This window comes from Cygnus olor, chromosome 7 (assembly GCF_009769625.2).
Source record: "Cygnus olor isolate bCygOlo1 chromosome 7, bCygOlo1.pri.v2, whole genome shotgun sequence".
NCBI lineage: Eukaryota > Metazoa > Chordata > Aves > Anseriformes > Anatidae > Cygnus > Cygnus olor.
In genome coordinates, this window is record NC_049175.1 from 25,619,315 (window position 1) to 25,635,035 (window position 15,721).

Sequence of the window (15,721 nt, forward strand, 5' to 3'; positions counted from 1 at the left end):
TGATGCTGGGCAGTGGGAGAGGGTCACTTCTACCAGACTGTTCCTCTGAATATGTAGGAGCAAGAATCCCCCCCATGTCACTCTAAAGCTGTAGCTCAGATTGGTAACATAAACCATAATCCTGGTGGTGCTAAGAGCCCACAGTGGGCAGCGAAGGTGATGGGATCAGCAGAGCATTGCTTTCCTCCAGGGCACTGGGAGGATCCCTGGGCTTGGCTCAGAGAAAGGCAGAAGAGAAAACTTTTCAAACAAGTGTCACAGACCATTGTAATCCTTGTTGAAGAATTGGGAACAAAAGCTGTGACATGAAACTGTTTTGTGGTTTCAAACCATGCTGGGGAATGGCAAATTCAGCTTGGTTCTAGGATTATCGACCTAATTTCAATTACTTCCCATAATTTTCATCCATTTTATTTTTTATGTAGAGCATGTTAATTGTACATTATACAAAGGCAGCTTGTCAGCTTTAACTTCTGTCTCAGAGCTAACCAAGCTCTTTATTAGGGTGTTGCTATTAATCAAAACACTTCCATGATTTGACTTTTCACAAAAATGGTAATGAGACATGGTGTGTTTCTTCCTCTTGAGATCCTTGGCTCAACTCCAGTGCCAAACATGATCAAAGGCCGCTGCTATTTGAGATCTGTTGCATGATCTTTATGGACAACATAGAAAGACTCAATCCAATTTTTCGGAACAAGTGTTCACATTACAGCATTATCATTTAGTTTTAAAATAACAGAAGGAAAGTACTTTCAAAAAGAATATAGTAAAAGTATCAGCTGGATTAAGGACTTTATAGCATTTCCTTGTGACTGGAGAAGTCACAATATGATTTAGCACATTCTTATTCCTTTTAATACTGCAAAACTGATTTAACTCAGAAGTCAAAATGGATTTTAGGGCACGTCCCAGACCGTCAGCCCACTGATAGTGTCTGCAGTGTCACTGGTGTTGGAGACCATGAGATTGCAATGGATTTCCATATTGCTGGGGGACTTACAACACTTGCACATGGAGAACTAATATTTATATAACATTTTTAATATTTCTAACATATGTAAAAAGCAGTATTTTAGTTTAGCAAATGGTTAGACAAATTTTGCTTTCCTTAGTGATTTCCCACTGATTCCCATCATCTGAGTAAAAAGAACAAAGCCGTATGCAAATATTGGACCTCATCCATGAATACATGTTCACCCCACCATTATGTCTCCATGTATTAATTAACATTTGTAACACGTTTCGAAAGCAGAAAAGGTTGACGGCTGAAAAGAGCTGTTGTTAGGGGCAGTTTATCAAAGCACCGTGGTAGTGCAGTGCCACCTACTGATGTTCTGCCTTACTACAGCATGGTGTAAAAGGAAACATTTCAACCCCCCACCGGCAGGTTTTCCCTTATTACTTCTTCTTATGGTTGCCTTCCAGTGTCCAAAAGGTTCGTTTTATACTTCCCAGAAGACGTGTGCTGTCATGGTCCCTGCCCCAAATTGCGTGCTTTCTCCTGGGTGATGTTATGATGATATTTTACTCTATTTATTTATATCTCTGCAGTAACCCATCAATCTTTACACTCAGCAAGTGATTGCTTATCATTTTCATGCCACTATGGTTTAAAACATGTATTAAATTAACTGTCCGAGGGTTCTGACCTCAAATAAATCAGTATTTCTTCTCTAGTAACCCTTTCTGCACCCACACAAACACATACATGCTGCTGATGTGAATTGCTCTTTTATGCAGCTGGTGAAACAGGTGATTCTGCTTATAAACCATAAAATATTGATGTCTCCTGAACAAAGTCAGATATTTAGGGAACTAAGTAACAATCTTTTCAATGAATTGAAACTTCCTGGATCCAGCTTGTCCCTGCTGTTAATGAAACTATATTTAGAAACTGGATTTTTTTCTTCTGTGGCTGAGAGAGTTTTTTTTTGCTCTCACTAGCAGAAAGGTTCTTATGTAGGCTTGGCTTAAAAGGGAGAGTTAAAAAGTCATCCCACTTCAAGAGCCCCATCATGTCTAGAGGTTCACTTTACTACATGACTACATCATTTATAGCCAAGGCAGTCACAGCACATTGCAGGATGGCAGCTGTGATTACCTCCATTTCATATTCATTGGAATATAAAGCACAGGGAATTTTAAGCACATGGTCCCAAGTTATAGGAAGTTCTTTCAATGGTCAGAAACTTGTAGTGAAGCCTATGTAGTTACCATTGGAAGGTCTCACAGGGCACAAATCACCATGAGTTTGAAAAACAGAAGACCACGGGGATGCCTCAATATATGGATATAATTTTTGGGCACATTACTGCTGTTACTCTCAAGTACAAACATTGTGGGTACACAGTGTTAAAGGTGTATTCACCCTAAAGGTATAATTGCCCCTTATTAATCTCTTCTCTCCCTTCAGCAGGATTTTGCTGACGAAGGAAAAATCTCATCTTCTGCTGTTTCTTTACAGGTACAGCTGTTTTGTTGATTAAAGGTCTAAAAAATTTATTTTCTTGACAATCTGAAATTCTAGAATCAAGCAATTTATCATTATAATTTCTATGGTACTTCTATTAGGAAGCATCAGTACAAAGGAAAATGAAGAAAAAAAAAGAGTGCAAAACCTAGAAAAGGTACTTTTTTTTTTTTAATATTTATTAGAAGTGTGCTTTGAAATGACTGAAACTATGTTTCAGTGTGCAGGATATTTTTTAATTAAGTCATACTTATACAGAATATATTATAAAATGTGTCTTACTCTCCAGCTCTAATGGTAAAATTAGACCATTTCAAAGCTTCCCTTTGAAATTACCTATTTTGCCATGTAATCAGTAAAATGAAGTGCTACAATTCAGGCTTCATTAAACCAGGCAAAATTTTCCATTGTCATTATTAGTTTCAAGTGGAACTTTAAGGTCATACACCATGTCCATTCTGCTGGGGAGCATACACATGGAACATTATATTCTCTGCACTAAAACCCTATCAGATGAACCAATTTGTGACCCCATTGAGGTAAACCTTCTATTTCAAGGGTTAGCTAGTAGTGGAGCAAACAGCAGTAGCTGATACTTCAGCGCAGCTCTTAAAGTGCAGAGCCGTTGTCTGGGGTTCCCTCGTTCTATACCCTGCTTTTGTACAAAATCATTAATGCACACAAGCAGACTAAGCAGTGTGATTAGTCAGATGCAATGAAAAGACGGAAGTCGGGCTGTCCCTCTGAATGTGCAGAGCTTTTTGTGGATGTGATTGCTCCTCTATGGTGTCAGGTGCGCCCATACCTGGGGCTCAGTGAGCCACCCCTCTATTTCCAGGGGACCATCCTGTGCCCATGATCCAAGTCCCTGCTGCTGTGTGGCTGGCCTCGGCAATTTGCTTACACCTTGCTGTTTGCTCACAGACGACAAGATAACTTCCCCCAAAAGGTGCAGCTGGGGCAGCGCAGCTGCTTACACATGAACATAAAGGAAAAACATCATTTTAGCAGCAGCGACCTGTGCCTGCCTGCCAGCTTTCCTGCTGGGGACAAGGCCTCGACCCTCGGGCAGATGCCAAGTGGGAGAGCAGCACAACCTGAGTGAAGCACCCCAGCATGGCTGAGCGCCCCCAAACCCCCCAAATCCCACTTAATTCCTTTCACAGGACCCTGCCTCCCTCCGTCCCTTGATTTGACTTGTCCTGCCGAGCAGCTGCATCTCGCTGACCCATCTAGTGCTAGACTAATGGTTGAGCTTGACAATCTTAGAGGTCTTTCCCAACCTAAATGATTCAATGATTCTGTGATCCATGCTGTGGGCTAAGGATCAACCTCTTAGCTCAGAGGCCGTGGTGCAGCTCTGGCTGAGACCCCCGGGGCCGCAGGACCAGGGTGCCCGGGCTGTGGCACAGCCCCTCGACAGGCTTCCCTGAGCAGCCTGCGGTCTCTGAGCTGTATCTGTGAAGAAGGAGCTGATGTGATTGAACAGGGTGCTTGGCACTTTCTTCGAGGCTCCCTTTCCCAACAGCAAGTTGGCCCTGTTGATCGTTTGGATATCCCTGAAATAAAATGGCTAGTCTGTTATAGCTGTTAGGGTCTTTGAATACAATCAGGCTCTGTCAGGCTAGATGATGTCCTTTATTAGATCTATTAGGAGCTGGACTCGATGATTCTTGTGGGTCCCTTCCAACTTGGGATATATTCTGTGATTCTGTGCAGGGCACCCGGCGGGGGGCGAATCCCTCCTTCCAGCCCCGCCATCTCCATGGCGGCACAGCGCAGACCCGCCCGCCGCCGTTCCTAGGAGACGGCACGGCCGCCTCGGCACCACCAGGGCCGGTCCCGGCTCCGATCCCGGCCCTGATCCCCGTCCCGGCGCCTCCCGCCCCGCCGGCACCATGGCTGAGGTGAGCCCCCGCCATTGCCCGCCCGGTGTGCGGGGCCGCGGGGTAATGGCGACCCCACCGCCTCTGTCTGCGCCCCTACACCTGTTGAAGTGTCGAGGTGCTTTTGAGAACAGAGTTCAGTTGGGTCGGTTGTTAAGTTATTTATATGCAGGGAGTAGTAACACAGACTGTAGGAATACCTGCTATGTATGTATTTCATATGTTGTTATTGCTCTTTTAGCTCTCTGTATGGTCACAAACGTAATGAGATCAAAACTGAAGCACCAAGGCTTTCCCTCTTCCACACCGAATGCCCTTCTGCACTAACGACAATGCAGTTTTTAACATTTCACTTCCCTTTGTTGTTTTTTCATTGAAGTTTCTGACACAGATATAAAAAAAATAATGAAATTGGAGCCTTGGCAAGGAGGATTTGGAGCTGGTGCCCCTGTCCTCAGTATATTACATAGCCTGAGCTTGTGTTCGTGTCGTAAGAGGCTAGTTTTATGCTTTTAGTTTCTTTTCCTGGTGGTGTAAATGTGCATACTCTCAAAACCAACTGAAATAAGTCTTTGCTTTTTATTTTTTAGATTAGATTAGATTTTTATTTTTAAAGATTCTTGCTTTTCTGTCGATGCTGTTTGTGTTCAGGTGGTGAGCAGGGACCCGAACCATTTTTGAATCCATTGTTTTTGAGGGCAGAGAGAACAGGGCATGTCTGTGGGGGTGCTGCACCTTGGGGAGCCGCGTGGTCTCACTGCCTCTAGATGCTGGCAGAAGACCTGTGCTCCTACCCACGTCAGCCTCCCTCCGAGATGCAATTTTAGGGATACACCTAGGCTTCAGATGGCAGCACAGAGATGTTCCAGTTAGCTGTGAACGGACTTGAGTAATGGAAGTGACGCATCTGACAGAACAAAGCATCCTGTGGGCTGATTTGTCTTGTGTCTTAGCAGTTCAAACTATTGAGAAGTGGCCGTACACCTCCCTTTGGTGTGTTTGCATTCCATTATAATGGAAATTATTTTAAGCAGTTTTGAAAAACATTAGTGGAATTTGGTGTCCATAAACTGAGCTGGCAAAATTTGGCTTCAGAACTGAGCTAAATCGTGTATTTCCACTGTGAAAGGTTTAACAGAAGCACTTTCTGCAGGGGATGGATTTGCTTGCATTGCCATTACTGATGCTTTCACACATGCTTATCTGGAATTGATTTGCTGGCACTATTTGCATGCAAAGAGTAAACTAATCAGACTTTACAGAGTAGAGAACTGAGAAGAATTAAGGCTAAAATACTGGCCTACCTCAATAGCTGATGTATTATTTAAACACTGTCACGATATTTTCTAGACCTATCATTAAAATAGTTGTGGTACTCAATTGCAGGAGCTCTGACTGTTAAAGCACAAAATCAGGAGAAATCAATTTGAAGAATAGCCTGAAATGTGCATATCATACCATAGTAAGACTACGGTTATTAAGGATTATTTTGTCATGGCATCTTAGGAGCTGTTACATACCCAGTATATTGCTTTTTTTATATTTGGGGGTCATAAGTGAGATGTTTAATTCCTCCTGTTAATTGATTATCTATCTAATTTTATTCAGGAAAAGTCTGCCAAACTGTATCTAGAAGAAAGTGCATTTGAAGCACTGGAAAAAGACTTCCAAGAAGTCATCAATCTACTTAAGGGAGATAAAACTCTGGAAAAATTCCAGATAGAATATGAAAAGCTCCATGCTGTTTTGAAGAAGTCCCATGAAAATGAGAAGCGTCTCATGGAAAAATGCAGGGAGCTGAACGCTGAGCTTGTGGTGAATTCATCCAAAGTAGCTGCACTTACGAAGCTCACTAAGGATGATCGGGAAACTATATCATCAATGAAGACGGTAAAGTTTTGAATAGAATTAAATATGATAGGATATAGTTAATGAAAAACATGGTAATAAGAAAGCTATCTGCAAGAACACTTTATTTTATGTAGAGATCTAGCTGGAGAACTAAGCATAGAGCTGGCATCTCCAGTTCCTTAACCTTTGCTTTGCTACCGACTGCTTTGTTTCCTTACCCTGGTATTGTTACTCCTCCCAGTCAAATTGTGTATTTATTTGCACAGGGATAAAACTAAGCCAATTCCATCAGTTCTGAAGTACTAAATGATAGTTTACATTTAAGCTTTCCAATATCTGTAAAATAGCATATCTGCGTTTCCAGCTTGCACGATTTTTGAGACTAAATTCATTAATATTTTTGAATTGCTGCTTGGATGTTAATTATTGCCAGACCATGAAAAATCTACTTACATGCTGAAATATGGATTGTAGACCAGGGAAGTGTCATCAGCTCACTTAAATAAATGTTTTACGGTGTTTTTGAAAAGGAATCCTATATAGCATTTCAGTGTTACTTCATCAATTTACTCTGGTGTGTTCTTTGTCGTTATTGATTTGAATTCTGTCAAAGTGCTTGACTTGCTAAAGAATAATCAATGCTTTTAGCCTTATACTGAGGTTTTACTACCATGAACCTAAACCTGACAAATCGTCAGAAGATGGTACTTCGAACTTTTTTCCTCCTCATGGTTTAAATGCTTAGGTTGTACTACCCAGCTAGGCTTTAATTTAGCATTTAGTTGAGAAACCTACATGCCTTCCAATAAAGTGTTAATTTCTGAGGGTAGAAGAGGCTACAATTTTTCTTAAATGCTTCAAAATAGTGATTTACACTTTTCACGCTATAGACTTACTTTGTTCCAGTAAAATAAATTCAGTGTAACAATAGGAAATGTTCTATGGGCACTGCAGAAATTGATGTTCTTTAACATGAAGTTTCTTGTCCATAGAATTCCAAAGAAAATAAACTCAGAATAAATATAACTAGCAGTGCTGTCACCCTATGGCTGCAGCTTGCCAACCCATGGTACTGCTCAAAGCATCCTCAGGAAGGTGGAAAACAACATATAAAATCATGTTGATTTTCACTGCCACTAATCAAAAACCCTGGTAGGTGGCTGTCAGGAACCACAATGATCCTTGGCATTTTCTTTCTGCTATTACATGGCTATACTCTGAGTGTGAACAGTAGCAGAGGCAATCCTTCAGGACGTTCCCAAGCTGAGGCAACATCATCTTAGTAATGTCATAAAACTGAGGAGTGCAGGAGTAGAAAAAATAAGAGCCTTTCCAACATCAGCAGCTGAATTGAAGCTAAGGTGAGGTATGGCTTAACAATATCACCTACTATTGAAGCAGCTAAGAGATTTTGTAGTGAAAAAGCCGCTTGACAATACGATCCTATTAGAAGCAATGTGCAGTACACAACCTGTGACATTTAAATTCCAGTTGTGTGCTGTGGGCCAAGTAAACAGCACTGATACTTTTCAGTTTGGCTGGGGGAATTAGTCTTTCCATTAAATGTTCAAGAATTAGTTGGCTGTTATTTAAGATGTTCACGTCATGTGTTGGGGGTTTGATTGGTACACCCTTCATGTTTCATGTTATTCTCCTTTCTGAAGAGAAGACTACAGTTTTACTAACATTCAAAAAACTTGGTTCACAGGTGCCTAAGGCAAATGTTGAGGAAGGTTCAAGGGCTCAAATAGCAAATAAGATGTTCTTCAATGCTAAATTAAACAATCCCAGTGGGGCTGTTCCTAGAAAAACAGTATATTTGCTTCAAATTAAGGTCCTAAATCCTGGTGACTTGATAGGTCATCTGGGTAACAGGTTTACAGCCTTCCTTTTCTGGGTCATTGGTTCATATACAAATAAAGTTTCAACTGAGCTGCAGAGGCAATATTTTTCTCCTTGTGAAGCCTAGTTGTAATCAGTAGTATTTGTATAGGGGCAGGGGTTAACTGTGCAAATCAATTGCTGGTAGGACCCAAGTCAATAGTAATCAATAGCTGTTACTGTCTGATGGCACTTCAGTGCTCTGTTTTGTGGTTTTAATGAACTGGACATAATAGTCTGCTGTTTACAGTCATGTCAGGGGAACTAAGGGCCAAGCTGAACACTAGGGGAATACAACTCTCTTTTTCATTGATAGGGAAACTGATCCATACAGCTGCACTGGAAGAACACTAGAACGGGAATTTGTAGTTACCAAGTTTTCAATTTCCAGGGGAATCAGTCCAGTATACTAATAAAGCATTTCATTAATTCTCAGTCTCTTTGCAGCAAAACCGATGTGATCTTTGGGGCTATTTAATGAAAAAAAAAAAAAAAAAAAAGTAAAGCAGTCACATTTTATGAATTCTGCTTCACATTTTCGAGAGTACTTCTCCAAAATTTTTTGGAATGATTTTAAATGCAAACATCCAGTATACTTCCATCGTTAATTATACAACAAACTGCAATGCATGTACCTACCTATGTACTGAAATTACTCCCTGGGTACACGACACGCTCTGCATTCTTTCAGTTCCTTTCTCCACTGAGTAATTATGTGATTATTTTTACAATTAAGGCATCCACCTTCAGAAATTTCCTCCTCTTTACTTTTGAATTTAAAGGAAGCAGTCTATTGAATCTTTACTCAAAGTAAAAGAAACAACCAAGAAAGCCATCGCAATGAAGCCCACTTTTGCTGACACTGAAGTCTGAAACAATGTTTTATTTAGATTTTTTGCCTGTTAATGAGGCCATCATCCATGCGTGCTAACCCTACTGATAAAAATTGTTTTGACACACATCAAAAGCGAGATGTAGTTCAAGAAGCTCAGCTTATGGTTATCTGCAATCACTGCTTATCTGAATGACCTCACGGACTTCAGGGGATCATTTTTGTGAGTACTCACCAGACCAAAGTACAATTATGGGCCTGAGGACTCACCGAAGCCAGTAAGACCTCTCACAGGACATATTGATATTATTCACCAATTCTATCCCCCCAAGCCCCAATCATAATGATTTAATTCACCAATTTTAATTACAGTCTAATCAGCCATCAGGAAGCTTTGATTTAAATAATCAGCTTTAATCTTATGTTCAATTTGCGTTTCTCCTAGAGAAAGATTGGTTGCTTCTTACAGGTTAGCAAATCTGAAATGTGTATTTACAGCTATATTTTATACTTTTTTGCCAGCCAAGATGATACACTATGTCTTTATACCATTATTTCAGCATAGCATGCATTTATTTAAATTTCTTATTACAACATTTTTATGTAAGAGAATAATGAATGAAAAAAATCTTATTTACTGTATGATATTTAATACTTTGTGTGATCGTTGCTGCATTTGAATAGAAATTAGAACCCAAAATGTATAAAACAAAAATTCACTACAGTATTTAGAGCTGTTTTAAATATTCTTGATACATAAGTGAAACGCATATTTTTCAAACTGAATTTTGAACTAAGTAATTTATTAAGTAATGAAAATACTGTTTGCAGGTAGAGAATTGTACCCTGTTCTTTGTAGTAGTTGCTTATAATCTCTGTCAGAATTTCAAAAGAAGTAAAGCCCACTATTAATATGCTGGAGGTGGGGGGAAGAGGGAGAGCAAACGTTCCTAGTCTTTGAGCTCCAGCTGGTTGCTCTGTTTCCTCAAATGTGTCTGCTGAACTAACTGAATGAATAGAATGAAAATGTATTCCCCCTCCAGCTTGAAGAGGCCACAAACGTTATATTCTGTTAGCTTTTCAGCACATTCTGGTAGCCTGTTACTTCTGTTAGCTCAATGACTCTGAGCTTTTAATTTAGGCAGTAAACATGTTAGCGCTGCATTTATTTGATTTAAAAGAGCTCAATAAATATATTAACCATATACCATAACATAGCTTGTCATCATTTTGAATTTAATATTAAATAGATTTATTTTTAGATCCAGAGATGTTAATTCAAATAAAGAACTGCTGTAAACAATTTGATATAAATTATTAATTATTAAATTATCTGATATTGTTCATTGTGGAGGTATTTTTGATTTTTAATTTTTTTTTGTAGCTTGTCTAAATATGTAGTTAAAACCAAAATGCACTAGGTCCTCACAGATGCAAATATACAAAGAGGGAGCAAAGGCCAGAGTAACATTTTTTTTCCTTCACTGAAAAATAGTAATTTGGATATTCTTTGTTGCAACAGCTAATAAGATTTTTAGAGACAAGTGAACTGTTTGAGTATATGGGACGTCTGTAGGCACTGCAGCTTCAGTAAATGTTTAGATGTTAGTGGGACTTACATGACCAAAATCTCATAGAGTGAGATTTGATAATATTTAGGTCTATGTGTTAGAGAAAATAAGTTAGAGTTGTTGAGTGTGAATTGACATTGTCTGAATGGCTCAAAATATTTGTTATGCCTTCATTCAAATGGAAAGACAACTGGTGAAGAAAACTGCTGTGAATCTGACCATGGAAAGAGATGAAAATCTACTTTCTTAATTAACAAAAATGCAAGGCAATTCATTTTTAATTTGTTGTTCATTTTCAACCCAATTTAATTTCTGTAAGTGTTTTCCATTTTGTTCATAGGAGATTGAAAAGGCCTGGAAAATGGTGGATGCAGCCTATGAAAAGGAACAGAAAGCAAAGGAAACAATTCGTTCACTGCAAGAGGAAATTGCGCGCCTGACTAACTTGGCGGAGCGGGAATCTGGTCTGTCCTTGGGTCAGGACTACAAGTAAGTTTTCCAGAGAAAGGGGGAAAGCCTGATCTGATTTTCTGTCATTCTACACCTTGTTTAACCATTTGCACAGTGCAAGGGTACTGGAAATCGGAGACAGGTCTTTTCTCCATTTTACTTTTCTCATGAGCACACATTTATATGTCCATGTGTTTATGCAGCGAACAAGTACAGAATCAGGTTCTGAGAGAGTTCATTTAATATTGGATTAAGCTGAGAGATCAAATAAAATTAAATAGTATGCACTTTCTCAGTAACGGTCCTACTGTTTTATCTGACTAGCATTTCAACGTGCTGTGTCTTTGAGAATAGGATTCTGTCAACAATTTTACATATCTTGGCAGCAGGGTCGAGTACATAAGACAAGGAAGGAGGAGACTCCACTTCTTTCTGTTCCCAGTTTTGTTATAAGGCATTATCACGGTCTGTATTCTTGTTTGTATTTTATGTTTATGTGCAAAATCATAGAATCATTTAGTATTTATTTATTTATTTATTTTATTTTAATTGAACTATGCAGCCACTAGTATAGAGTGACCTAGTCTAAGGTGGAGCCACCAGCTGCTGTGATGTACAAATACGAATGATCCCGAGGACCTGCTGATTTTAAATACCCTCCAAAAGATACTGTTTATAGTCAGGTTGTCAGGTTGTGCTTGTGCTGTAAGGTGAACTATAAACTCAAAGGTGAGATAAAGTATATTGACCCCTAAGACCTGTGCACTTTCTATTGAGATTGCTGATGTTCGGTCTTGCTGGTTCTGGACTGAAAAATTCACACCGTGTAAAGGTATTTATATTGTGTGTTTTGGGTATGCATGGGGCATACTCATCTCTGCATGCACTGTGTATCCAGGTTACACAAACAAGATTTGTGTCTGTGAGCAAGGCCTTTAGTATATTCAGATTTTCCCTTCCAAGAAATGTGCCAGCACGTAAAGCATCTGGATGCATGAGAAATTCACTCTTTCACATTTTGGCCCTAAAATATTCTGTTGCTGTGTAACAGATTTCCTTTCATTTGAAGGCTTTGTCATCCAGCCTTCCACTAAAATATGTCTCTCTAAAGGCAACTCTGTGGCTCCTTTTTGCATTTTCCTGGAAGGGCCGGGAGCTGTGACTGTGCCAAGACCTCAGTCCTGCAGTTTCCAGCTGCTCAGGCACTCCACGATTTCTTCTTAAAGTTCCTTTTGTATTGATCTCCAGTTCCATGCTCACCCTGTCCAGTGATAGGGCCATAGGAGTAGACAACTCCTCTGCAGGTTTCCAGCCCTGTAGGGTGTTTCCAACTCTTTTAGAACAATCAGGTTGTTTTTTAAAGTTGAGCTTGAACCCACATTGCAATGTTTGGACTTTTTTTCAGATTGTAAATGTGTCCAAAGAGGCAATCTCTTTTATTCTTACATTAGGTGACTGCAAGACATAACCCTGTTAGGTGCCCAGTCAGGTAAGTTGCAGAGACTTGTGATAATGTAACAGAGTTTTGGTCCCTACATGATTTTGCAGTGGGCAGGAAGAAGAAATTTTGTTCCATTACCTTTTTGAGCAACTGAAAGTTTCTTCAGTCCCATGAGGACTGGGATATAAGAAGAAAGAGTGGTTTATTGACACCGACTCTAATGATCACAGTAGGTAAAGCATATAATTTGATTGACCAAAATACCCTTAATCCAAGAGGAGTTTAAAATGAAACAAAATGGCTTTTAAACTCCTGTTTCACAGGAAGGATCCTGCTCTGGCATAGGAGGAAGAACAGAAAGGGCTTGTGACACTGTTTGACTATTGTTTCCTTGCTTCCAGTATCAGAGATTTGCTAAAACTTAAAGAAGAGATAACAAAGGAGCGAGACCAACTCTTGTCAGAGGTCGTGACGTTACGCCAAAATCTAACTCAAGCCACAGAGCAGCAGCAAGATACAGAGAGGGCAAAAAACGAGGCAGAACAAGCTGTAATGCAGGTCTGTACAGCTCACAGGGTGGTGATTTTAGACTTTGTCCTGAACCATTCCCCGCTTCTGCAATTGACTAGTATGCTACTACCTGTTCTTCCACAACTCAAACCTTTTCAGGAGTGCTCAGAAAAAAAGCGTACTGTGAATTACTTTTATGGTTTTTCTCTATTTCTTGGCTACATCCTTTGTAAAGCGTATTGTCACGTACCAGCTGCTTCCACAGCTTCCCAATACCCTGAATGGAACCAGGGTGCCTCTGCCCGAGTCATAGTTGTCTTTCATACTGGAGATACTTTTCGTTGTTGTTGTTGTTGTTTTTTCTTTCCTGCATTGTAAATCCACATGCCTCCAAAGGACCACTTAGAACATAGAGCTTGAGCGGAGGACCTACATCCCTTGCTGTTGACAGTGGTTGTCCTATCATGCCATATGATCGTTTTTAAGAATGCATAAAATTCTGACTTAAAGCTAATTAGGCTATTTTCTCCCATACTGCCTCTGGGAAGCTTTTTCAGAATCCCACTTTTCTAATGTTTAGAGACTTCCTATTTTCTTTGTTACAGTGATTTCTACCTACTGTTTTTGAGCTTAAATGATGTTTCACTTCACCAGTTTCTGTACAGAACAGTCATATTTCACCTCTGCTTTGCCCTAATTGTTTTCTCGCTAAGTTAGGCTCTCTGTTTTTCCGACATTCTGAGTAGACATGTCTCTTAACTGAGCAATATGTATAGCTTCCTTTCAATGCATATAGCAGCTGAAGATACAGAAGACTGAGGATCAATAGGGTACCCAGTAAATGGAGAGAAAGCAGATAAGGATGGAAGATGGGATACAAAACTCTGATACATCAAAATATAAAAATGCAATAATGAAGAATAGAAGAATATACAGAAGAACATAAATAGGAGCTGGACCAAGACACCAAGAGAGGGGAAATGCAGAAAAGAACACGAAAAGAGATGACATGGAAGCAGCAGTTAGCTTGCGGTTTTTTTTTATTAATCCCAAATAGGGAAGGGTTGATCAGCCCATGTTCCATACACAGTACTAGTTTCTGTTTCTAAAGCACTTAGTTGGGATTGTAGTACGAGAAAATGTAAGTCTTGGCTTTTCTGACAGCATTGTGGCTGTGGGAGAAAAAAGAGAGGAGTGAAACTCCCATCAATGCTTGCTGAATTTTGCCAACCTTAATCTTCTGATACCTACTTCATCAGCCTTTAAATTTACAGGATTGTTACAGCTCATGGAACCACCTCCCATTCTCTCAGTATGAAATTCTGCACTTCAGACTGCTTAAATGACAATGTTTTTTGAAGATCCTGTTGAAGGCCCTGGCAGTTCTGGCAACTTTTCATCTGTAGGCTGAGAGGGAGAGGAATCTGTAAACGAAAAGCATCTTTAAATTGCTGGTCCCTGTCTGAACTGGATATTTCCTTGTGGATCAGCCCCCTGTGGATTTTCTCTGCTGATTCTGCTCCATCACATTTCTGGGGAGGGAGAGAGCACAAGTCTATCAAATATGAGGGAAGGTTCCTCTTTCAAAGTTCTCGCAGAGGAACTTTGAGAGCAGAAAGACTGAGAGCACTTGTGAAAATGAACACTGCTCTGATATCTCTCTTTCCTTTATTATCAGTGTAATACATGTTTCTGCTGGCGAAGTAGAAAAATAAAAATAAAAATCCTTGCAATATAACATCAAGTCCAAATTAGTTTTAACCCTGAATTCAGAAAGTACCACTTTACAAATAACTTACAACAGAAAATACATTTGCTGCTGCGTCTCCAGAGGAATGCTTTGTGTCTGAATTCTATCAGACCCTTCTGCTTGAATGAACTGACTGGTGTTTAACAAATCCTTGTCATCAATAAATAGGTTCCCTCATATCAGATTTTTAGTTCAGCCACTAGGTAAAGTACTTACTTCTGAGAAGATTCTGTGTAGTAGTGGGTACAGTAGTATAGAAGTCATTGTTTTCAAAATCAAACATAGTAGAATAAGAGGTGAAAGGCCTCACTTTCCTAAATAAAAGGCAGCAGAACTTAAACTTTCGTCTTCTCAATTATTACAGCTTCAGCAAGAAATCCAGATGCGTCAGAATGAGGTGTCACGAGAAGCTCGAAAGAAGGAAAAAATGGAGAAGGAGTTGAAAAATCTTCAAGCTGAAATGGATAACAAGCAATCTGAGATCAAGAATTTACAGCAAGTTATACACAGGAACAAAGAGGAACAAGCAAAAACGGAACGGCATCTAAAAGAGCAGAAGGTAGGATACATGGCACACTTTTCATCATGTCTAATATTAGGGTCACATTCCAAAATATGAAAATTGATGAAATTTCATGGAGAGGGAGGGAGATTATTTTAAGTCAATATTTAAAAAAGATTTATGTATATATGCATATATATATATACTAATAAGTAACCATTGAAAGCCATCTGACAGATTTCAGATAAAATTCCTCACAGGAATTAGTAGTGGATTGCAATGGTATACTTAGAGATCATCCTGAAAAGATGACGCAAATTAAACAAAGTCTGTGAAGAGCATGGATGAACCAAAAGTTTCCAAGTTGGACTTCTTTCGTATATTGCCAGATCCACTATAGTGGCATCGGTGAAATGATTTTATGTTTGATCCCTTTTTTCTTCTCCATCACAATAATTTTTATCTACCTCTCAAGCTTGTGAAAGTGTTTCTGTCAAAGGGCAGAGAACTGTCTTCATAAACCTTTTTGATTGATTTTACCCGTTCTGTTTCCAAAAACGTTATCTGGAAATGT

At 39.5% G+C, this 15,721-nt stretch overlaps 1 protein-coding gene across 3 annotated transcripts in view; it reads left to right on the forward strand.

The window, feature by feature from the left end:
- Positions 1-4,124: 4,124 nt before the first annotated feature.
- The window catches only part of CFAP58 (cilia and flagella associated protein 58), a 58,025-nt gene continuing 46,428 nt past the window's right edge, over positions 4,125-15,721 (forward strand). The window contains exons 1-5 of one of the 3 annotated variants that reach the window (XM_040562932.1): positions 4,125-4,380; positions 5,968-6,249; positions 10,835-10,983; positions 12,787-12,943; positions 15,010-15,204. In XM_040562932.1, the coding sequence (XP_040418866.1) occupies positions 4,372-4,380; positions 5,968-6,249; positions 10,835-10,983; positions 12,787-12,943; positions 15,010-15,204 (792 nt within the window). In that variant the 5' untranslated portion in view covers positions 4,125-4,371. The remainder of the gene's footprint in view (positions 4,381-5,967; positions 6,250-10,834; positions 10,984-12,786; positions 12,944-15,009; positions 15,205-15,721) is intronic. The other 2 variants (XM_040562931.1, XM_040562930.1) reach the window with 2 other exon arrangements.